The following is a 24191-nucleotide window of genomic DNA, read 5'->3' as shown; positions in this document are numbered from 1 at the left end:
GCCTTTTTTGAAAAAAAAGATTTTATCTTTAAATAATCTCTACACCCAAGTTGAGGAGATCCCAACCCTGGGATCAAGAGCAGTATGCTTCACCAACTGAGCCAGCCAGCAGCTTTCTTTTTTTTTTTTTTCACTTTTTTAATGTACCATTGTCTTTGCTTTATTTTCCTTCATTTTCTGCTTTTAATTGGATTTACTTAGCTTTATTCCTTCGATTTTGTTTATGTTGATTTACAAATTACATATTCTAGTTTTTTCTTTTGGCGATTACTTTTATAATTTTAATATGTATATTTGATTTAACAAAATCTAAAGTTAACTGATAAATCTCTATTCTCCTTCTGAACAAAGTGTTCTAAAATATTTTTTTTGTTCTAAAATATTTTAGCTTTGATATATACCCCTAGTCTTTCATGTCCTCTAATACATTATCAGAGCCTACTACTTATTTTCTTGTTTTATTTTGTTTTCTTAGTCCTTTGTTTCAAGTGAGATGACATTATTATTGCTGCTGCTGTTCTAAAAGGCTCTTTTAGATTTAGTTACCTATTTGCAACCTCTTGGCTCATCATTGTTTCTTGGATCCCACTCCCTTCTTCTAGACTCGGCCTCGTGTATTATGAAATATATTTCTGGTTACTTTGTTTGCTCAGAGAAAGTATGAGAGTTGTAACTTCTTTTACTCTATGTTTGTCTGAAAAATGTATTTATTTTACCCCTATCTTGAATGATAGCTTAGTTGAATTCAAGACAAAAAGTTATTCTCCTTTAATACTTCAAAAATATTTTTCCATTATTTGGGGTTTTTTGCTACTGGGGAACAGTATATTGTACAACAAAACATGTTTTTTCTTCATGAGTATTTAGTCTTTTCTGGATTTTTGTTTTTGTTTTGTTGTGGTTTTCTTATTTAGGTATTCTATAGGTTCACTGCCATATGTTTTAGTGTTGATTTGTGTTTAGGTCATGACTGCTTCTTCATTCTGAAAACTTAAACATTTCAGTTCTGAAAAATAGAAGTCATGAATCCTCATTCTATTCTCTCTTAGATATACTCATTTTGCCCTTTTTGTTTCCTATCTTCATGACTTCTCTTTTTTTCTTTTTGCATTTTTAAGCCACTCCTGTTTTTTAATAGTATTCAATTTTTATCTATCTTCATGATTTCTGTCACCTACCTGTCTGTGCCATATTCTGTATGATTTCCTTTTATCCATCCTATAGCTTACTATCTGATAAGAGAAGCAAAAACTACTGTTGTGCTTATTAATTTCATGACTCTATTTTTTCCTTAAAGGAAATCAAATGCTATTTGATTCTCTTTCAAATTTTTATTTTCAGTACTGTCCCTTTTTTTTTTAATAGTTACTATTCCTTCTGGGATCACTTTAATAACTTCAAACATATATTTCAGATTCCTCCTTAGGTTTTCACCTATTTCTAGTTCCCAGGTACCTAGTTACCCTTGCATTGTACTTGCTTACTGTCCCACCTGGTGGCTTATTTCTTCACATAATTGGAACTCTCTATTTTAAGCTCATCTTCAGCAGGGGTGTTTTTATCTCCAGGAGTCCAAGTGCCCTGGACTGTGGATATATTCTTGCAGCACTGCTTTGCATTTTTTCTACTATACACCAAGACTTAGTTGTTTCAGGGTCTTGAATTCAAGTTAATTTTAATTTCTTTATGTGTAACATCCAGGTGGTATAAACTTAATGCCTGCACTGCCCCTAATCCTTGTGCCAGGACTGATATCCCTCTGTGGCTACAACGTCAGTTCCAGGAGTTCCAGCCCTGGAATTCCTGCTCTTTCAGCACTTGAAGATTTCCCTTTACTTTTTCTTTCAATCTCAGCTATACATTTAACCTTAAAAACACACACACACATATATATATATATATTTTTTTTTGCTTTATATTATCCAATATATCTCTGTATTTTAAGTGGGAGTGGGTTCTGCATCAACTCAGCTTGCCATAAACCTATTCATCTTTGTACTCCTCAGCCCAGAAGAGTAACTAGTCTGTACCAGATGTTTGATGACTGATTGACTGACTGACTGGATAAATGAATGAATGGATGAGTTTCTCACCTCTGGAAGCAAATGTAAGCAATGTTCCAGTGAGTAACAACCCCTGTCTCTCCAGGGGCATTGGAATAAGTGGAATTTACCTTTTTTTTTTCTTTTTAAATTTATTTTTTATTTTTTATTTTATGTTTTTAAATTTTATTTATTTATTCATGAGAGACACAGAGAGAGGCAGAGACACAGGCAGAGGGAGAAGCAGGCTCCCTGCAGGGAGCCTAACGTGGGACTCGATCCTAGGTCTCCAGGATCACGCCCTGGGCTAAAGGCGGCGCTAAACCGCTGAGCCACCCAGGCTACCCCTTTTCCTTTTTTTTAGAATTTACTTTTCTATGAGGATGTAAGTTCCCCGTAAACAAAATGAAGAAGAGAATAGGACTTCTTATGTGTTTTTTCTGTAAGTTCTGGAACAATGGGAACATTTAACTGCCTTCTACTAGTTGATATCCAAAGATGGAGGGAAAGTGGGCTGAGGAATGAGTGCTCATATCGTTTGCTATCCTTCGCTGTGGCCCCATACTGCACTGCATGCTTACCAAGAGGAGAGATTGAAGAATTGCAGAGAACAGGACGCTGGGCCAGTTTAGTTCCCCTTCTCTCCACTGTTTTAAGAAAAGCGTGCTTTTGATGAGCTATAGCTGTGGGCTCTTGTTTTCCTTCTTATGTCAGCCACCTTTGTTAGAAGCTGGTTATTGATGCCATGCCCTGTTTTAATTCACACTTCTCTGCTAATCAATTACAGCGTTTATCCATTAATCAGGCATTCTGACAGAGTCAATAACTGCTTTTTTAAGGATTTTGTGAGGGGCTGCACACTATCCAGCAAGGAAATACATTCAGGAGTGCACTTTAAAACAGTGTGGCTTTCCCAGGCTGGTGGACTTCCGGAGCAATAAACATCTAGTGGGGATTTCATATGGTGGTTTTTTAATACATTTGGTTGATGGGATTTTCTCACTGAACACTTCATTAGCAGGGCTCAACATTAGTGAAGTGTGGACAGGTGTACCTCTGTTTAAGAAAAACAGAAACATCAAAAGGTAATTATTCCCATCATGTATAAATGACTGCATTCACCTAAAAGTAGCATTAAATCATGAACTTCCTTCACTCATAATAAGTGTAACAATATCTTCTTGGCAGTGGGGTTTGAGAGCAAAGAAACTGAAAGCCAAAATGTTTGGAGCTGCTACTAGATGAAAGCCAATCCAAAACTTAGAGCAAATATGTCTATAATTACAATGTGAGTCAAGAGGAAAATATTTTATAAACAAAAGCTGAGTTTATAAACAAATTTCCTGAAGCCAATCTTTTACATAGAGTGTTTTAAACCTTTGTATACATGTATTCATACATTTAAGTACTCCTAGAGCTTTATAATTTGTTATAGCATATTCACATGTTATAAAGTGTCATGGAAATTAAACTTTCCCTTTTAGCAAGGGTAAGAAACAGAGGTGGCAAGGTTTAATTGGAGAGTTACAGTTTGGGTAGTTAAGTTTACCGCACATAATGATGGTAACAGGTTTCAGTGATCTTTTTTTTTTTTTTTTATGACAGATGTACCAACATTTAATTGTTTTTCATCAAGGGTGGAGAGAAAAGACACTTCTGTAGATTTTTCAATTCTCCTACGTGTCACTTAGCTGTCCTCACCATTGTCTAAGCTCCTTTCTCTCATCCTTTTTGCTGCAATGAGTTGTGTCATTCCCTCATGATCAGCACTTTTGTTGTCTTTGTTTTTTGCTGTACCTCAGAAGTCCATCTTTTCTTTCATCTCCTTCCCATTCATGCATGAGGGAACAGTTGTGCCCTGTTGTGGGGATGTTCCGCTGGGTTTCAAACAGTAGGGTTTCTTTTTATTCTCTTCTAAGTAGTACAATGGGGCTGAATGTCTGTTGCAGAATGCACACACTAATATGCCAGGTTATTTGGTTTCTAAGAAGTCAATAAAAATACTACATTTAGTCTCAGCCTTTGGCTTGCTTTTTCCCTGTTTGCCTTTCATGTCTTCGGTTATAAATCTGTTTGTTTGTTTCTGATTATGAAATATAATCTTCCATATTAAATCAAAGCATGGAATCAACAAACAGAAAAATGTTCCTGTCGGTGGAGTATTTTCACACTAGCAGATTTGGCAGTCTGCGCCCTCCCTTGATAAGAGCCTTGAAACAGCCGCCAGAGCTAATTAATGGTAGCTAAACTCAGAGTGAAGGAAAAAAAGAGTGGATCACAAGTTGGTCTTGGCAGAACTTTCCAGTGTGAGAAAGTACCACATCTCTGCATTTAGAGGTTTGCAACTTTGGCTATTTTCCCCCAAGTCACCTTGCTTGATTGTTGTTTTATGGGGGAGGTAAGTATGAGCATGAGTATGTATACTGTTATAAACACAGACCCAAAGTCCATCCCAGCAGTAAAAGGCTAAAGACATAAAAAGCTAGAGATGTCTTAAGACACTTTGTTCTCATATTCAGGAACAATCTTCAAAATCCTCCTTAATGAGGTCATAAAAGAAAAAAATGGAACAAGTGTTCCTTGTGTATCTCACTAGGGCATGCCATCAGGGTCACTTGCCACCAGTATCCTATTTAAAAAGGGATTGGGGTAGTTCAATCAAGCATTGCATTAAGAGAGAGACTTTGATTAATTCCTTCTCTTTTCTTTTGTGCCACAGATAATTTCAGTAAATTTGTGATACTTTCTGCTTAGCCATTGCTGAGGCTTAAAGTTCTTGATGCGTCATGCTGAGTATTAGCATTTATCGGGCCTACTTGGCGATGGTGAAGAGGAGTGTATGCTCCAGACAGCTCTCTAATCTTTGACAAGCAGGGCTGGTCTTTAAACATGACCATTATCTGAGATCTTAGCGTAGGGAAGTTTCTACTCTCAGGTTGGTGGAAAGAAATCTTGGTAAAAGAAGGAAAAAGACTCAACAGTAAGGAAGATGGTGATTTATCATGGTTAACTTTTTTAAAGGTACTGGATCTGCCTCTTAACTCAGAAACGCACAGCTTGGGTAAGTTTCAGGGATGGCTCTCAAAGGAAACAAAAGCAAGAAAGGGACAAGTAAGTCCTACCACTGTGTGCTTTCACTGAGGCTGCTGTGGGGGGAGTTGCAGATTGGCCCCCGCGATGGTCAGGATCAGGTAGGAAATTGGATTCTATTGTCATTTGTTTTCTCTTATTTACCAACTTTGCTTGTTGAGAGGCCATCGGAGATATGAAGGGTCATTTAGCACTATGCTGCAGAAACCCAGGGTTGAATATTGTTAACTCTTTCGGTTGTTTTGACCTAGTAGCAAATTAGGGTATATTTCAAGCACTTAGTTAAAAAAAACTCAAGCACATACCTATTGTATTTTTTATAAGCTGATTTCGAAAGGGTGTATCGTGTTTACTTTATTGCAAATGCAAGGTCTGTTAGGTGTCTGTATATTTAGGTGTCATTGAAAAGTTGGATTTGGGTTCTGATGGACTGGAACGGCTCCCAGGGGCCATTGTGATGGTGTGTAAATCCCTTTTTGTTTGTGGGTTTACTCACTGGACGCACTAGATCGGCTCTCTTAGGGCTGCTGCTTTCCGTTCTGATAATTCAGTCACCGCACATGCGCATGAAGGCAACAGGTTAATAGTTTTAAGAAGATAGTTTTAGATGTGTGTGCAGATAGAATCTCTTCGCTTCCAGTTAAAACATTTGTTTTCAGCTAAAGTGAGGTAGTTGTATTTATTTTCATGAATTCATACATCAGATGTGTTTTTATTAAGGCAAGTTAAGGCAAGATTTTAGAATTAATTTTAAAGTACATCTTATGACAATTACTACTGTCCTGCTAAAGATTTAATAGCCAATCATAAGAGTTTTTTAAATTATTAGTTTAAAATGAATAAGATATTAGATTTCTCATAGATTCTCTTTTGGTATTGTTTCCAGATTAAACACCAAAGCTGAACTTATTCATTCATTCATCGAATACTAATTATTAAACTCCTACTTTATGCTAGGCTCATAGAATTACAGCAGCATTGTTATCATTGTCAATATAATTGGTTTTTAAGTCATTTCTACAGTGATTATTATAAATTGTGGAAACCTCTAAGTATTTAGTTTTTGATAATCAGCTTTAACTGTGGGAGTGAACATGTTCTCTGTGAAGCATGTCTGTGAATAGATTACTCAGGCCTGACCATAGTTCTTGGAATACTAACCAAAGTTGCATGCTTGATAGATTTTTTCTTTTTGTCTCTTTCAAAAAAAAATATTTTAAAGTTTATTTATTTCATTATGTAATCTCTACACCCAGTGTGGGGCTTGAACTCACAACCCTGAGATCAAGAGTTGTGTGCTCTCCTGACTGAACTAGCCAAGTGCTCAAGTAGATTTTTTCATATTTGAAACTGTAAAGAGCCATGGAGGCAGAGTAGTGTCATGAAAAAGATAAAGGCTGTCACTTTTTTTTATCTGAAAGGGAAAAGCCACTAAGTCAAGACAGTGTGAGAATAAGTTCTCCGATTGTGGTGAAGGAACCAACACAGGGCTTTGCTCACAGTGACTCCTCTGTGAGTGCCCCACCCCCTGCTTAAACCCAAGAAATAGGTATCTACAGGGCATCCAGTGTTTGCAGTCTGATTCCCATCATGCATGTTGAGGGTCAGAAAGTTACTTAGTCATGCTTTCTCTGTGCCACCAAAAATGGTGTGAAGATGTCCATTTGGAACCTCACACTGTAGAAAATCCTCAAAGACTCAGGTTCAGGGAATACCTGCTTCATTTGCTTTATATGAAACACAATTGCATACATTTTGGTATTCCCTACAATGGAAATACTCTAAATGCTGCTTTTTTACACAAAATCAGCATGATAATTGCTGAGAAGAAAGAAGTCACAGCCTTTACTTTCTCAACAAAATCAAGCCTTCCACCACATTTCTTCCAGGGTTGCAGGTTCTTTTTTGGATAAAGGTCTCACAGGGCAGACTGTCTTCTCATATAATCGGAGGACTATGATCCTCTGGACTCCTCATCTTCAGAAACCAAGTGGGAAAAAAATTGATGAACACAAGCACGTTTCAGCCTCCTTCAGACCTCCTTATGGTCAAATCTGGGATCCAGTAAGTAGCAAAAATAGGTCACCTAGCAAATGAGCTATTTCCTTTGAAACATAATGCAAGTGAGAGATCTGGGCTTAAACATAGACCTAGTTCTCTCTCCCATAGCTAATGTATAATAAATACTAGCTGAAGAAAATTATCCTTTTAACCTTATGATAGATATCACAGGGAATGATACCATTGCCTTTATTTACAGAGGATATTAGGATTGATATTGCAGGTTCCATTATACTGCTTTTCATGTGTTTTATGATGAGAATTCCTCAAAATCCATTCAGTATAAATTGGAACCTTCTCAATACTTAATTAAAACCTAGAAGCTTGAGGATCCCTGGGTCCCCCAGCGGTTTGGCGCCTGCCTTTGGCCCAGGGCGCAATCTTGGAGTCCTGGGATTGAGTCCTGTGTTGGGCTCCTGACATGGAGCCTGCTTCTCCCTCTGCCTGTGTCTCTGCTTCTCTCTCTCTCTCTCTATGTCTATCATGAATAAATTAATAAAATCTTAAAAAAAACTTAGCTTTTTTGAGATATTCAAGACAGTTGTTTGTTCTGCTTTGGAATGCTGAAAACTTTCTGCATAAATAGTGCTTTGCTATTAGAGCTAGAAAAAAGCATAATGACAAGGACCATCTCATTGTTTTCCTCTTGTAGATCAAGTTGAAGGACTGTATTACGTGTTCTCACTCATTAATAATTGGAAACAAGTAGCACTGAAAAGAATGATTCAAAAAAAACTTTTTTTAAAGATTTTATTTATTTATTTATTCACAAGAGACGGGGAGAGAGAGAGAGAAAGAGGCATAGGCAGAGGGAGAAGCAGACTCCATGCAGGGAGCCTGACATGGGACTTGATCCCGGGTCTCCAGGATCAGGCCCTGGGCTGAAGGCGGCACTAAACTGCTGAGCCACCCGGGCTGCCCGAAAAAAATGATTCATACTGATTTTTCTTGTCTTTTCAAAATGTGAACCCTAGATGAGAGAGTGTGTTTTTGTGTGCTGTCAGTATGCCTTATATATTGCTGGTGACCAGCAAATGTACTCAGTCATTTATATGAAGATAATATATGTGTGATCTTAGCCAAAAGGCCCTCCACTTATATGTCAATTGCTAAGCCTGTCTTTAATGGCCTTTTAGATTGGACTCCTTTTTTTGTTTTGTTTTTTAAAGATTTTTATTTATTCATTCATGAGGGACACACAGAAAAAGGCAGAGACATAGGCAGAAGCAGGCTCCATGCAGGGGCCCCGATGTGGGACTCGATCCTGAGACTCCAGGATCACGCCCTGGGCTGAAGGCAGGTGCTAAACTGCTAAGCCACCCATGCATCCCTAGATTGGACTCCTTTTTCAGCCATCTGCTTGAACCAATTATGCTTTAAGGAAAAGACACAGGAAGTGTCTTTGATTGATGTTACTTACTGTAAATGTGTCTCTGAAGCACAGTTTCATCTGGTCAGTAAGATGTCTGCCTTTGGATACATGGGTCTGTTTTGACTGAATATCCTCAGAGTTTGATGAGCTCTTGAAATGTACATAAATAGGATAGGAAAGAGAAACCATGAAGATACATCGCCAGCCCTTCCCTCCCCTCCAGAGGGAACCAAAGAAAAGTGCAGATGGCCATTGGCCCATGGACTAGACACTCCAAAGTCATTGAACTATTCTTTTTATTTCTGTCGGTTAACAACATATAATTTTCTTCTGTTTACAAAAGTTTACAAAAAAGGAGAAAGAGGAGCACTGCATCCTGGACCACTGTCAGCTTGTACTTGAGTGTTTTGCATGTATGACTGTCTCGACCCCTAGATGCCACTGCACCCCACTCCCTGCGCCAATCAGTGCTTTGTTACTATTGTCAGTGTTGTTGTCAGACCAGCCCCTGGCTGGACAGTGGCAGGGCCTGGAGTGCTATCTTTCTGGGAGCCTGTCACCATAGCTGTGGATCTCAAGCTACACCAGCAGGTATTCAAGAAACTGACCTCCTAGTTGGGCAGTGAAGGTGTCACATTCCTGCTTTAATGTGTTCCATCCAGTATCTGGGTCTACCTCTTGCAGTTTGACTAATGTATGTAGTAGAACTGGTCTGCATCGGTCTGCAGGTGCATGGACAGTGTGGCAGGCCTGGTGGCAAGCAGGAGGCACAGCAAATGGGCCCTATGGGGGCAGCCCCAGCACCAGCCAAGTCTGCACAGAGAGCAGTTGGCTACATCACTGATCTTTTGTTAGTTAGGATCAAGGATTGTCACTTGAAGCACTTGCCCCTTTGTCTTTCCTCAGTACAGGCCATACTAGGTTGAAGAGGAGGGGCAAAGTGGTTCTCTACCCATGCAGGGATGGGTGGGACTGGGGGACAGGGCAGCTTCTGAGCAGTAGTTTGTAGAAGGAATGGCGACACATGGGCCCCAGAGCCCAGGGAGCAGCAGAGCAGCCCAAGATGATTCTGTAGGGAAGCCAAGGTACAAAGGCTACAGCCTGGAGTCTCAGTGGAGAAGACCATGGAACCCATAACTAGGAGCCTGAGAGAGGACCCCTCCCCCAGGAGCCCCAGAGCAAGCTCCTCTGGTCAGGGTTCAGGAAGGAGGGTCATGGATTTGTAGTACTTTGTTAGTATAGGCCAGATACTGGCAGGTTGCGCCATAATAAGAAAAATAAACAAGGATGAAAAGTTATGTGGATTAGTACAGTCAAAATAGGGCTAGCAAAGCCTGCTTTAAAAGTTGAAGGTGAGGCAGCCCGGTGGCTCAGCGGTTTAATGCCGCCTTCAGCCCAGGGCCTGATCCTGGAGACCCAGTATCAAGTCCCACGTCAGGTTCCCTGCATGGAGCCTGCTTCTCTCTCTGCCTGTGTCTCTGCCTCTGTGTGTGTGTGTGTGTCAGGAATAAATAAATAAAATCTTTTAAAAAATTATTTAAAAAAAATAAAAGTTGAAGGTGACTTGGGGCACCTGGGTGGCTCAGTGGATCTGCCTTTGGCTCAGGTCATGATCCTGGAGTCCTGGGATGGGGAGCCTGCTTCTCTCTCTGCCTGCGTCTCTGCCTCTCTCTGTGTCTCTCATGATTAAATAAATAAAATCTTTTTTAAAAAGTTGGAGATGACTTTAATTTCTTAAATAAAAAGCCTAGCAGTGGACTGGCTTGCTTTCAAAAAAAGGATGCCGGGGAGGGGAGGAGAATGCCTCAAAGCATTGAAATAAAACTTACTGGTGATTCCACCAAAAGAATGGAAACATTCGCTGTTGATTAGGCTGATAGGTGATGGATTCAGATGGTGATAGAAGGATTCAGACGCATGTAAAGATAGAGGTTATGAGGTGAGGGAGTGCTAGCAGGAGAGTGTGGATGCACATTTGTAATGCACAGGGTGTGGGGCGACATGGACAGTGGCAATACTGGGTGATGGAGGGGGTGCAGGGAGAAGAGAACGGAGAAATCTCCTGAGAAAAAAAGGTCTGTGCTGGCACTTCTAACTTCTTTGTTTTCTTGCTAAGGAGTAAACTGAATAACAGACTTCCCACAATGCGGTTTCACATTGCTTTAGCTTTTCAGGAACCAGTACTTCAGTTTTTTAGTGAGAACTGTCACTATGCTCCTCTGTTGGAGGCTATTGGGATGACATATTTTGAAGCACAGGAAGTGTAGGTACTCTTGCATGAATAGTACCAATGGCTATGCATTTTAACAGTATATTCTGTTGGGGCTTCACTTTTATTAAGAGTATATAGTTGTTTCTTTTCTTTCTTTTTTCTTTGTTCTGTATATAATATATAAAAACTCCCATCTTCCAGACCACATTGTTTTAAGGATTTCAGCATTATGTGGCATTTTAAAGGTGTTATCTTCTTTTTTCTCTTTTCAGAGAGAAATTGATTTCCTGTGTATTTTAAGCTATATCCACAGGAGGATTATGATAATGAGTCATTGTTTTGTAATTTTGCTATTTTAAGTGAGTTTAAAATAAAACCTGTGGCTAGTTCATGATCACTGGGAACATATCCATAAACCTTAGATGCTATAAATATGTTGAGAGCTTAAAAGTAGAGTTAAATATGAAAATAGAGTGTTGTAATAAAAAAGGTTTTCATTACATTCACCCTTCCTATCAACAGGACAATTTTATATTTCACCCAAAGATATTTAAGAATACATCATCTTCCTCAGAAATCTCTTTTGAGTATGAGGCACCTGGTTGGCTCAGTTAGTGGAGTGTGCAACTCACGATCTCGAGTTTGTGTGTTTGAGTCCCACATTGGGTACAGAGATTACTTAAAAATAAAATCTTTAGGGGCACCTGGGTGGCTTAGTTGGTTAAGCATCTGCCTTTGGCTCAGTCATGATTACTGGGGTCCTGAGATAGAGCCCAATATTGGGCTCCCTGCTCAGCGGGGAGTCTGCTTCTCCCTCTACTTCTGCCCTCCCTCTACCTCTCTTTCTCAAATAAATAAATAAAATCTTTTTTAAAAAATAAAATCTTTTAAAAAAAGGAAAAAAAGAAATTTCCTGCCTATGTATCACTGTTTTCTATTTGAATGATTAACATATGCACATTAGTTAGTAGGCAAATAGTATAATTTTATTTGTTCTTCCAATTCTCTACAAATAATTATTATCACTGTCATACAGTTAAGGAAGGGAAATTTATACAAAGCTAATTTAAGATACTTGGTTTTCGCACCCATTTATTTACACATTTATAAATTTAATTATCATCTACTGTATGCCTGGTATAGTGCCAGGGTCAGCAACAAGGCTGCTTTCAAAAATCACAACTCCCTAAAATCATGGCTCTTGGGCAGCCCTGGTGGCGCAGCGGTTTAGCACCGCCTGCAGCCCAGGGTGTGATCCTGAAGACCTCGGATCGGGTCCCACGTTGGGCTCCCTGCACGGAGCTTCTCCCTCTGCCTGTGTCTCTGCCTCTCTCTCTCTCTGTGTCTCTCATGAATAAATAAATAAAATCTTTAAAAATAATAATAATAAAATAAAATAAAATCATGGCTCTTAAAATCAGTTCTTTATCTCTGTTTTCACCCCTCCAATATTATCTTCTCTTCTACCTTATCATTGTTATCAAAGCTTTGTATTAATTTTTAAGATTTTGTAATCCCAGTGACGTGTAATATGCAGTAGGTATGGTCAGAGAAGAGAAATCTTTAAGAAATTTTAATTACGAGGTGTGGGGGGGATGACTCTAGCAGAGAAATGATCAGACTTGTCCATATAGAGATGGAGGGTTGCTCAGGCTGAACTGAGACCCTGTTGTGACTGAAACTCTTTCTACTTTATTGTTCAAATTACTGCCGTGACTTCCTTCCCTCTCCTCATTTGCCTATTCCTCTTGCTTTTTTATCTTCTGTGTTACCAGTGTACAACATAGTGGTGTTTAACTACTTCCTGAAAGCATTATTAGTCATCAGGAGCACTAGTTCGTTATGGATGTAGATAAATGGGTAGTCAGCCCATCAACTACGAGTTGGACTAATTTGGAAAATATGGTTCCTTCCCTCCAAAGAAACTGCTTATACTCCTTTGGACACTTCAGTAAAATAACTATGTGCATTTCCCCATTCATTATGAACAACTAGAATCAGGGTGTCCCGCTTGATGCTAGAACTGGAATTTAATTCACAATGGCAAAGAAGCTTTACCTAGAATGTCTGTCCACAGGAAAGGAGGGGGAAAGGCCTTACAACTTCCCTCTCCCTTTCCGTTTTTGGTGAGCCTTCGACTTTTCTTCCTTGTGATTATTATTGAGTAGAATGTAACCCCAAATCTTTCACCAGATGTTGCCTCACCATCTTAAAGGGAAGAAGAAAATTATAATGGATGTTTTGAATGTGCTCAACTTTTGTTTTGTTCAGAGCCAAACTGAATGAGGCAAAGAAGTTAAAATCTTTTCTTGTTCCATCTGAGTAAGCATGAAAACCTACAATCCTTAATCTTTTAAAAGAAAAATAACCCTCCTCTGTTTGTGGGATTTCTGATTCATTTCTTCCACCCTGCTCCCCTGCGCTGCATTTTTGTAGTCAAATTCTGTCTGGACTTTTGTGAGCCAATAACCTCCCTCCTCACCCCACTCCCCTCTCCTCCCCCATCTCTACCCTATGATCACACAAAGAGCAGGGAGCCCACAAAAGAGTGAGTTTCTGGGTTTTGTATTTAAAAGGAGGATGAAATTCTGGTAGACTTAGGAACACAAAACTGATTTGTTAAAACTTTACCAAAAAAGAAGTTTTTTGGCCTCAGGATACGGGGAATAAGGAAAGTGGGAGAAATTGAGGTTTTGTTTTTTTTTAAATGCCACAAACAAGTGAATATAACATACTTTTTGTGATTCAACACTAAGTTGACTTTAGTGTAGCACAAGCTAGTTGGTGTGGTAGCAACTTCAAACCTCCAAAGTTAGCAAGTAATATTAAAAAAAACGAGAATCCCATGGGAGGGCAGTGGGGAGCCCTGGAAACTTTGTATTTGTTGATATCTCTGAATAATAAACAGGGCTGGTGCATGGCTGCTGTTCAAAGCTGAGAACCTGAGTCTTAACCATTTTGCTCTGTTGCCATGATTGTGGTGAGGGCACTTCTCTGTAATTTGGGTCCTATGTCTGTGTACTCTGGGTCTCCACGGTGTTTATTTTTATTTTTTATTTTTATTTTTCCCACGGTGTTTAGGTTTGTCTTAGGCTAAACCCTTAAATAAGTATTCTAAACCAAGGGTCCACAGGCCAAATTTTGCTCACTACTTATTTTTATACAGCTCTTGAACTGAGTTGGTTTTTCCAGATGCATGCTCTAATGAAGGGAACATATTTACCATTAACTCCCAATTAAGCAAAATGCTATTCCCCACCCCCCCACCCCAGCCCCGCAAAGAAATTCTTCTCTTGGTTAGAACTATATTATCAAAAGTTGTACTCAATTTTATTTTGAGTTTCATCAGTTAAAAAAATATGGGAAATTTGTGTTCTCTCTTGTACAAGTCCTTGTATAATATCCCAGCATTTATCTCTCAGCTCACTATCTGAAATAGTTACTATCTAACCCTTTCAGACAACATTTGCTGAGCCTTCTTCTAGACTGTCCTACATAGAGACAATTTTGAAGGGGAGGGAGGAGGCATTCTTGCTATCATTCCTTGTTTGAATATCTGTTTTGATTTTTTTTTTTGAATAGTGAAGCTCTTCTGATCAATATATATGTCAGTTAATATGTTCTGGCTTGTGCACTGCCCTGAGAAAATGTATCAGTTGTTAATGTGGCATAGTATTGTCAGCAGCTGCCCGTTTGAAAATTTACAGTTATTGAATAAAATAAATTTAAAATTATTAAATAAAGTTACTGAAGTTTAGAAGTGCTCCCCTATATAAAATAGGTGACAATAAGAGTATCTATTTCATACAATTGTTGAAAGGATTAAGAGAACTGTAAATAAAGAACTCAATAGATGTTAGAAAGAACAAAGTCTACCATTGAGAATTTAGGTTTGTTTGCCTTAGAATGAGTACGGCTACCTTGTATTTTAACATTTCGAATCTGTGTATTATCCCTTGTGCATTTGGAGTTACCTAGATAATGCTGCTTTGCTCCTAAGCTTCAGATAATACAAATCGTAATGGTTGTATCTCTTCAACATGATTCTGTTGGAAATACTTGTTTAAAACAAAATTATTAGTTAAGTCTAAGATAATTTTAAAGCATAAATGAATCCTATCAGAGAGCCAAAAGGGGAGGTTTTTTGATTCAGAAAATTTCAGGATATTGGATTGTCACTGTTCTGCTCACTGTAACAGAGGACAGGATCAGAAAAAGGACAGTTTTTTTGGTGTTTTATATGGTTAGTGTTTACATCTGGGAATCTAGCACATGCACGAAGCCAACATATTAGTTAGAGATGGGCATGGCATTTGCAAAGAAAGAAAATCACTGGTGAGGGGCGCCTGGGTGGCTCAGTCAGCTGAGTGTCCAGCCTGACTCAGGTATGATCTTAGAGTTGTGGGATCAAGCCCCAGATGGAGGCCTGAGCTCATCAGAGTCGGCTTGTCCCTTTTCTTTCCCCTCTGCCCTTCCCGCCCTTGCACGTTCTCTGTCTCTCTCAAATAAATAAATATAAAAATCTTTTTAAAAATATGGATAGTGATTATATTTAAAAACAACAACACTGGTGATAATTGAGATGAAATCAGTGAGTTCACCTGTGCTCTTCCTCATCCTTTTGCACCCACAATGCACCTTTTGCCTCTGGAGTTTGCCCCCTTCCAACATTGTTACCACCTCTGAGAAGCCTTCTTTGAATGCCTCCTCCCACTCCTGGGCTTCTGGCCTCTGTTTGCCTTAGAGACCCCTTCTTGGGTCTGTCCCTCTACCTAGACTTCAACTTCCCAGACAGCTGATTCTCTCCTCATTGATATCCCCAGGGCTAGGCTTAGGTATCTAATGCCTATTTGTAGAATCATTGAAAGAAAAAATTGCCTAACATTAAGATAAAATGAATGGCAAAACCCTTTGGATTTTCCTCTCTTTTTAGATGTAAGATTAATGTGCATAGGTAAACATGAAACATTATTTTAGAGCTGTTTAAAAATTCATAGGTATGCCAAAATTGGTATCTAGTTTGCCCAACTATTAAGTTCTGAAGACCCGGAGGGTTATATATTATAGAGGAGATATAACTTGACGTTTTTATTTTCTGCGCTGCTTACTCTTAGCATGGATGAGGGGTCCCAGTCCCATTGGTAGGTGTGTTTCCCAGATGTGGCAGAGTGCCTCTCACCATCTGTGTGTGTGTGGGCGGGGGGGGGGGGGGGGACAGCACACCTGTAAAAAATCCCAGGCAACACTCTGTTCCAGACCCCCATGTCTAACTCAAAGAGGTCAGAGAAGAGGAGGGGGAAATGCCTTCTTTTTAATAATAGTGGCTATTATTGATTGGACTTCCTGTGTGTGAGACATTTTATTTTATTTTTTAAAGATTTTATTTATTCATGAGAGACACAGAGAGAGAGAGGCAGAGACATAGGCAGAGGGAGAAGCAGGGTTCATGCAGGGAGCCTGATGTGGGACTCGATCCCAGGACTCCAGGATCACGCCCTGGGCCAAAGGCAGACGCTCAACCACTGAGCCACCCAAGCGTCCCAATGTGAGACATTTTATCAGGTGTTCCCTGCATTCACTGATTTCTCACAGAAATCCCAACTCATAATATGAACCTAAGATTTAGGGAGACCAAGTAACACACTGAAGGTGTCACCAGATCCAGGTGTGCTGGATTCCAGAGCCCATGCCCTTAACTGCTCTGATTTCCTTACCACTCACCTCCTTTCCAGGGAAGTAGAAGAACAATTCAGAGATGGCAGGTCTGGGGACAAATGACCCTTTCTTTCTCCTCATAGCACAGACTAGCGGAGTCAGGTGGGCAAGTATCACTATCCTCTCTCCTTGAGCTCAAGAAAAACAACTCTGAGTATTAGGAGTTAGTTATGTCCTGGTCATTGTCCCCTTGTTCTCTCATAACTCAGAGGAGAGTCATCACACACCCCTGGATGTGGGTAGACTGCAAGTTGCAGGTGAAAAGTGAGGCAAACTGCACGTATGACCTCCAACTTTTAGGAAAGGCTAGCTCCTGTGGACTTGAATTCTTCTAACCATTTTTGATGGGATTGTGCAGAAATACATGTGAGTTAAATCCATTGAGTACTACGTGCTAAAGTTCCAGGCAAGGAGAAATAAGCTGCATGGTAATTGAGAATGAATTTAAGGAAGAAAATTTTATTATTAATCAAGGACTTAATTGCCTCTGGGACATTTTAAATAAATGCCACGCCATACTTAAGGAGCAATATTCTGTAAGTGAGATGCAAAAATTCTTTAATTAAACCATCGTGGGTATTCCCTGATTGAAGTATCTGTCTTTATCTTCATAGTTAAGCCTTCATGATTCATGTAACAACTCAATCAGGGATTGAGTAAATTAAGGTCTCCTTGAAAGAATAGCTCAATTGCATAAAATTGATTGAAATTATTTCTGGGACAGTCTTCATTGTACTTATTTGTATTGACCAGAGCATATTTTTGGTGTATTTGCTATTTAGTAGTCTTATAGAGTAAGCTGTTTTTCAGCCTGCAAGGGACAGATTGTGGCTATTGCATAGTACAGCACAGGCAATTCTTAGACTTCATCTGAGCAATGGAACAAATATAATTGTTTAATGACCATGGAGAAACCCAATGATGATGACCATCAGTTAACCAGTAAAGAAGCCAGTAAGTCAATCAGTCAACAAACACGAGTGTGGCTACATGTAAGGCCTCATGCTAGATGCTGATAAACTTGAGTCAGTGTCCACGAGCCAAAGGGCCGAGTTCTTATTGCCAACTGAACAAAGCCAAAGACTCAGATTCAGAAACAGACTAAGGAGATTTGTGAGCTTTCTCATTGTACATGGAAAAAACAAAAAACATGAAAATGAGATATTCAAAATTTTTGACTTATGAAATTCCTCACTTTGAGTGGCAGAAGCCCTTGAATGGAGCTTGGTGAAGTCTTGTGAAAAGAAGAGTGGGGACCAGCGCCTGGGTTGGGGGTGGGGAATGAGCTGCCAGCACATCTGTCCTTGTCCCACTCTAAATTTTCCTTTAGTTGGACACTCAGCTACAATTCTCATTGTGCCATAAACAGAGGTCTTTGTGAGAATTCAAAAAGTATACAAGAGTGTACATCAGAGGCATTTAAAAAAGTTTGTAATGGTTTGTTTTGCCAAGCTTACACTGTGATTTCATTTAAATTTTTTTTCTTTTTTAGATTTTACTTATTTATTCATGAGAGACACAGAGAGAGGCAGAGACATAGGCAGAGGGAGAAGCAGGCTCCATGTAGGAGCTGGATGTGGGACTTGATCCCAGAACTCCAGGATCACATCCTGAGCCGAAGGCAGATGCTCAAGCACTGAGCCACCCTTACACTCCTTAATTCTTAAAAAGAGAAAAATTACTATCTGAAGCTACCAAAATCTTCAAACATATGATCACTTCTATTTATTTGTTTGTTTATTTAGTACAAGCCGAGGGAGGGGCAGAGGGAGAGGGAGAGAGACTCTAAAAAAAAAAAAAAAGGGATCCCTGGGTGGCGCAGCGGTTTGGCGCCTGCCTTTGGCCCAGGGCGCGATCCTGGAGACCCGGGATCGAATCCCACATCGGGCTCCTGGTGCATGGATCCTGCTTCTCCCTCTGCCTGTGTCTCTGCCTCTCTTTCTTTCTCTCTGTGTGACTATCATAAATAAATAAAAATTAAAAAAAAAAAAAAGAGACTCTCAATCAGACTCCGCACTGAGCATAGAGCCCAACGCGAGGCTTGATCTCACAATCCTCAGATCATGACCTGAGCCAAAATCGAGAATCAGATGCTCAAGTGACTGAGCCGCCCAGGGGCCCCTGATCACCTGTATTTTTAAATTTTTATAAAAGTTGAATTATCAGAAAATAACCTATATAATTAATCAAATAATGGTATTTTTTTTAAAAAGATTTTATTATTTATTCATGAGAGACACAGGGAGAGAAAGAGGCAGAGACACAGGCAGAGGGAGAAGCAAGCTCCACACGGGAGCTGGACTTGGGACTCGATCCCAGGTCTGCAGGATCACGTCCTGGGCCAAAGGCAGTGCTAAACTGCTGAGCTACCGGGGCTGCCCCAAATAATGGTATTTTATAGAATGAGTTCATAACTGAAATTATTACCTTCTGTTATTTAGGGTTCTTGATATAAAACAACCGAGTCTTTTATTTTATTATTATTATTTTTAAGATTTTATTTATTCATGAGAGACACAAAGAGAGAGGCAGAGTCACAGGCAGAGGGAGAAGCAGGGTCTATGCAGGGAGCCCAATGTGGGACTTGATCTCAGGTCTCCAGGATCATGCCCTGGGCTGAAGGTGGCGCTAAACCGCTGAACCACCCAGTCTGCCCAACAACTGGGCCTTTTTTTTTTTTAATTTATTTATTTATAAAGATTTATTTTTATTTATTTATGATAGACATAGAGAGATAGAGAGAGAGGCAGAGACACAGGCAGAGGGAGAAGCAGGCTCCATGCTGGGAGCCCGACACGGGACTCGATCCCGGGACTCCGGGATCGTGCCCTGGGCCAAAGGCAGGCACAAAACCGCTGAGCCACCCAGGGATCCCCCCAACTGGGCCTTCTAAAAGTGACTTCATTTTCAGTAAAAACACAGATATACTTTGTGAACGGAGTACTTGAAGAAAGGGAATGAAAGGAGGAGAGAAAAATATTTGAAGTCATATTTTCATAAAGGCTGTGTTTAGACATGTATGGCCAATTCAGGCCAGGCTCAAAATGACAGGTAAGATTTTACTTGCTGCCCTGGGACCACACTGGACAGTGTGTCCCTTAAAAAGCCTTCTCTTCTTTGTTGTGGGCACATAGAAAGCCTATGTGGTATTCATCAGCTACAGAAGGGTCCTGTGATGGTTTAGATGTGAAATCACAACTTTTGGACAGTGTCTGGAAACTTAACATTGTAATGTCCCTGCAAGTGTAGAAATCCCTTTAAGATTTTACGTGATGACTCAAAGGATTAATTCTGTTTTAAATATCATGCTCTGGGAAGAACTGTGTTTGTTTAAGTTTGACAAGAACAAGCATATGTGCACATAGTCTGTGAAGAAAGGCAAATGAGCCATACACTCATAGCAAAATTAGCTACCTTCCCAAATAGATATAAATACACCTTATTCTTCAACCTATTCCCAAATGACTCAGACTTACTTTAAGAAACATTTGTGAACCTAGGAAAACAAAATGGTATCTTAGCATTCTCTCCCATCAACATTTTTTGATTCTTTAATATCATGTAAGATATATTTGTGAAATCACTTTTTCTGACTCGAGTATATCTGTCTTTGGGAGCTCTGTCATAAATACACAACTTACACGGATACTAAGGGGTTTGGAGTTTCTCATGACACATTTGTCCCTGCTCTTTACAGAGCGATGGTGCCCATGAGCATGTTTTCATTAAGTGTGCACTCACTCCCTGGTTGAGTCCAGAGGGTCTCAAGTCATCTCAAGAAAATTGCCATGTGAACATGATGTTGCAGAGCTCTGGTGTTTGCTATTTAGGAGGGTGCATGGATTGTTTGATCATTTCCCCCTCTCTGTCTTATACATTCTACGTGCTGGGCTTACCTTAGTCCATACGCTTCCAGAGAAGGTATCATGAACAACTTGACGCCCATATTATGACTTAACAAGCTGGCAAAGTCGGTGTGTATAGATTCTTCATCTCTCAAACTGAGATTTTTGATTCAGAGACAGGTTGCCTGTGGACACTTCCCAGAGGCTTTGGCTGCTTGACACACAGATTGTAATCACAGTAATTAGCACTGAATTTTCAAGTCCTGCTCTCCAACTTGACCTGGCAGCATTTAGTCAGCATGCGCACAGCTGGATCAATGGCAGGAACTGAAGGACCCAGTTGTGGTGGGCGTCATCCCTGGGGAGTTCCAGGGGAGCATCAGGGACAGGGGAGCAGTGTTGAGACCTGGAACTCAAGAGAAGAAAAATATGATATTGATAAAACACCTGTCAGTGGGAATTGTGTTAAAGATTGTTATAAGGGATAGATCACAGTACAGACTTTGCATGAAATTCATTATCAGTGAATTCATTTTTTTCCTTTTTGCCTAGTTCAGTTTTGGGTGTTCTTAAAATATCCCCTGTTAGGGATCCCTGGGTGGCGCAGCGGTTTAGCGCCTGCCTTTGGCCCAGGGCGCGATCCTGGAGACCTGGGATCGAATCCCACGTCGGGCTCCCGGTGCATGGAGCCTGCTGCCTGCTTCTCCCTCTGCCTATGTCTCTGCCTCTCTCTCTCTGTGTGTGACTATCATAAATAAATAAAAATTAAAAAAAAAATATCCCCTGTTAAAACTTTATACTTCCTTTTCCTAAGAGAAAGTACCTGCATATCTTAATCCAAAAGCTAGTCAAGAAAAAAAAACAAAACAAAACAAAAAACAAACCTGTAGGACACGAAATAGAAGCTTTGATGGATAAAAAATAAAGTCTTTTTTTTTTTTAAAGATTTTATTTATTTATTCATGATAGTCACAGAGAGAGAGAGAGAGAGAGGCAGAGACACAGGCAGAGGGAGAAGCAGGCTCCATGCACCGGGAGCCCGACGTGGGATTCGATCCCGGGTCTCCAGGATCACGCCCCGGGCCAAAGGCAGGCGCCAAACCGCTGCGCCACCCAGGGATCCCAAAAATAAAGTCTTTATTTCACATTCTGCCTTCAGGTAGCTTACCTTGAGAGCACAGTTATGGCAAAGAAACACCTATGCCTGATTTGGAAATAGATTATCTGATAAGTTTGGTGGTGGAGGTACAGAGACAGGTATTCAGTTCAAGTAAGCTGTAGGGCACTTCTGTTATCCACTTGCTCTTTTCATTCTCATGGGTAGTGTGTTTGTTACCTAGAAGGGAAGGGTGATAGAAATATGGCAGTTGAGGGGGGGGATTTCAGACCCTTGACTCCCACCCATTAAGGGTTAATGATTTTTGGGGGGGATCCCTGGGTGGTTCAGTGGTTTAGCGCCTGCCATCTGCCCAGGGCATGATCCTGGAGTCCTGGGATAGATACCCACATCAGGCTCCCTACATGTAGCCTGCTTCTCCTTCTGCCTATGTCTCTGCCTCTCTCTCTCTCTCTCTCTGCGTGTCTTGTGAATGAATGAATAAATAAATAATTTTTAAAAAGGGTTAATGATTTTTTTAAAGACTTTGAGAGAGAGAAAGAGAGAGCTAGTGCACAACCATGGGTGGGGAGGCATACAGAGAGAGAAGCAGACTCCCCACTGAGCAGGGAGCCTGATACAGGACTCAGTCCCAGGACCTTGGGATCATGACCTGGGGATTGAGCCACCCCGGAGCCCAAAGGTTAATGAATTTGAATAGACAGTTGAAGACTGAGTGCTGAATAATAATAAATAGGTTTAAACTTACAGAAAATACTTTTTTCGGGGGACATCTGGGTGGCTCTGTGGTTGAGTGTCTACCTTTGGCTTAGGGCACGATCCTGGGTTCCTGGGATCAAATCCTGCATTGGGCTCCCTGCTGGGAGTCTGCTTCTCCCTCTGCCTGTGTCTCTGCCTCTCTCTCCGTGTCTCTCATGAATAAATAAAATCTTTAAAAAAAATACTTTTTAAAAAATAATCTCTACACCCAGTGTGGGGCTTGAACTCATGACCCTGAGATCAAGAGTTGCATGTTCCTCCAACTGAGCCAGCCAGGTGCCCCACTTACAGAAAATACTTAATTCACAACACAAAATGATGTGAATGTATGTAATATCGCTAACACTATGGTCATTATAGTTGGGAAAGCAGGTAGGCAAATTTTTTTTTAATGACAGATTTTTAAAAGTTTGGTTCTTTTAGAGTTGGAGACACAATTGGTTCCATTCTGCCATTTTGCAAATCAGTACTTCCTATATATGCTTTAGCTTTGAGGAGGTACTTTTGCATTTCTCATAATTGTAAGTTTTGCACTCAAGTTGCTAGAATGTTCATGTGGAAAATGAGGGCAATTCTGTGTTTAAATGAACTGTTATTGGATATCTCACTTGATTTTGTGACTTGAAAGTTAAATCATGTAACCGTCACATGCACACACATAGTAGGTTTTAGGCCACAATTAAATTTGCCGCTAACTTGTCCCTTAGAAAGTATTTATAGATGCTGCTATGAATGCCCTGTTCTAGTGATAAACATCTGTTGGCAGAATGTACCTTATTCTGAGAGTAACCTGGTATTTTTTCTCAAAAGTTCCTTAATATCCAGTAGCTCATTCATGCAAGCACTTAGCATTTTTTCCAGAAATTCTTTCGTAAATCAACAGGAAGCCTTCTTTCCCGGTTTTATTATAAAGGGGGAAATGATGATAAAACTTAAACACACGTTGTTATTTTAACATCTAGTCTTAAATCTGTTGAGAAGTTGTGTTTTTACTTAAAAATATTTTAGCCGAGAATCAAAACCAGAGGATTATGCCTGTTTCCCAACCTTCTGTCAATGATAGCTGTTTGTTAAAGGCATACAGCAGAAAACACTATGTCAAACTCTCATTGGCTTTAAAAAGCCAAAGAAGCCTGAAAGCTTCAGTGCTTAATTTTTCTTAATATTAAGTAAATTGCGGTAGAAATCTGTGCCAAACTTTTAGAAAGTACTTCTCACATCTTGCCCTTATAAGTAACTGTGGAATAGGCATACAATAAATTTACTTCCTATTTTCTTAGTAAGTTTGGATTTTCAGATACCCTCTACCTGTCATGTTATAGATCTTACAAAGCTGTTCCATTTAATGTTGAAGAGACCCAGCTGACATTGGTACACAATTTTTTTTTTTCCTTAAGTGCAAAAGTTAGGTTGGGACAGGGACTGTTGAATTCAGAAAACATCAGTTTTCTTTTTTCTCCATCCTATCCTTCTGTGTTTGTTTCATTTTGTAGCTGGGGGTTGTGGGGCTTTTTCACCCTCTTTGTTTCTTTTCCTTTACAATACACATTAGGACAGGGTGGTAGGCTTTTTTGTTCTTGTTTCGGGTTTTTGTGTTTGTAGGATTTTGTGGGGAGGTTTTGTTTTTGTTTTTGTTTTTGTTTTTTGCATATTCCTCCCTTTCCTTCAGATATTGTTGCTGACCAAATTTAAAACACTACAGTGTTTAGGATCCCTGCGGGGCCATTTTTAGTATTTGGACCCGTAGAGGGCCCCAAGCAATAACTACCTGAATTGCTTTTAATTACACAATAAAGCTGCATCATTTTACTTCAGATTCTTTTTGATTGATGCTGCAAGGCAATTGTAACCGCGGATGATGGGATTAAGTGCCTCTTGAAGTGACTTTAGCTTCTTGTGGGAACAAAGGGAGCGAGGAGAACACTTAGTCCCTTTTTGCCTGAACTGCCTTTTTCTTCACTTTCGTATAAAGAAATAC

At 39.9% G+C, this 24191-nt stretch overlaps 1 protein-coding gene across 9 annotated transcripts in view; it reads left to right on the top strand.

Annotated features, from left to right (window-relative positions):
* CLYBL (citramalyl-CoA lyase) overlaps positions 1-24191 on the top strand; it is a 301132-nt gene that overhangs the window by 105209 nt on the left and 171732 nt on the right. The window contains exon 1 of one of the 9 annotated variants that reach the window (XM_077855085.1): positions 2007-2107. The exons of 6 other annotated variants lie outside the window; for them this stretch is intronic. In XM_077855085.1, the coding sequence (XP_077711211.1) occupies positions 2106-2107 (2 nt within the window). In that variant the 5' untranslated portion in view covers positions 2007-2105. Of the gene's footprint in view, positions 1-2006; positions 2108-5144; positions 5234-7055; positions 7197-24191 lie in introns of those variants that run through there. 2 more of the 9 variants (XM_077855084.1, XM_077855082.1) reach the window with 2 other exon arrangements.

This window comes from Canis aureus, chromosome 17 (genome assembly GCF_053574225.1).
Source record: "Canis aureus isolate CA01 chromosome 17, VMU_Caureus_v.1.0, whole genome shotgun sequence".
NCBI classification, from domain to species: domain Eukaryota; kingdom Metazoa; phylum Chordata; class Mammalia; order Carnivora; family Canidae; genus Canis; species Canis aureus.
This window is presented reverse-complemented; position numbering and strand designations above follow the sequence as displayed.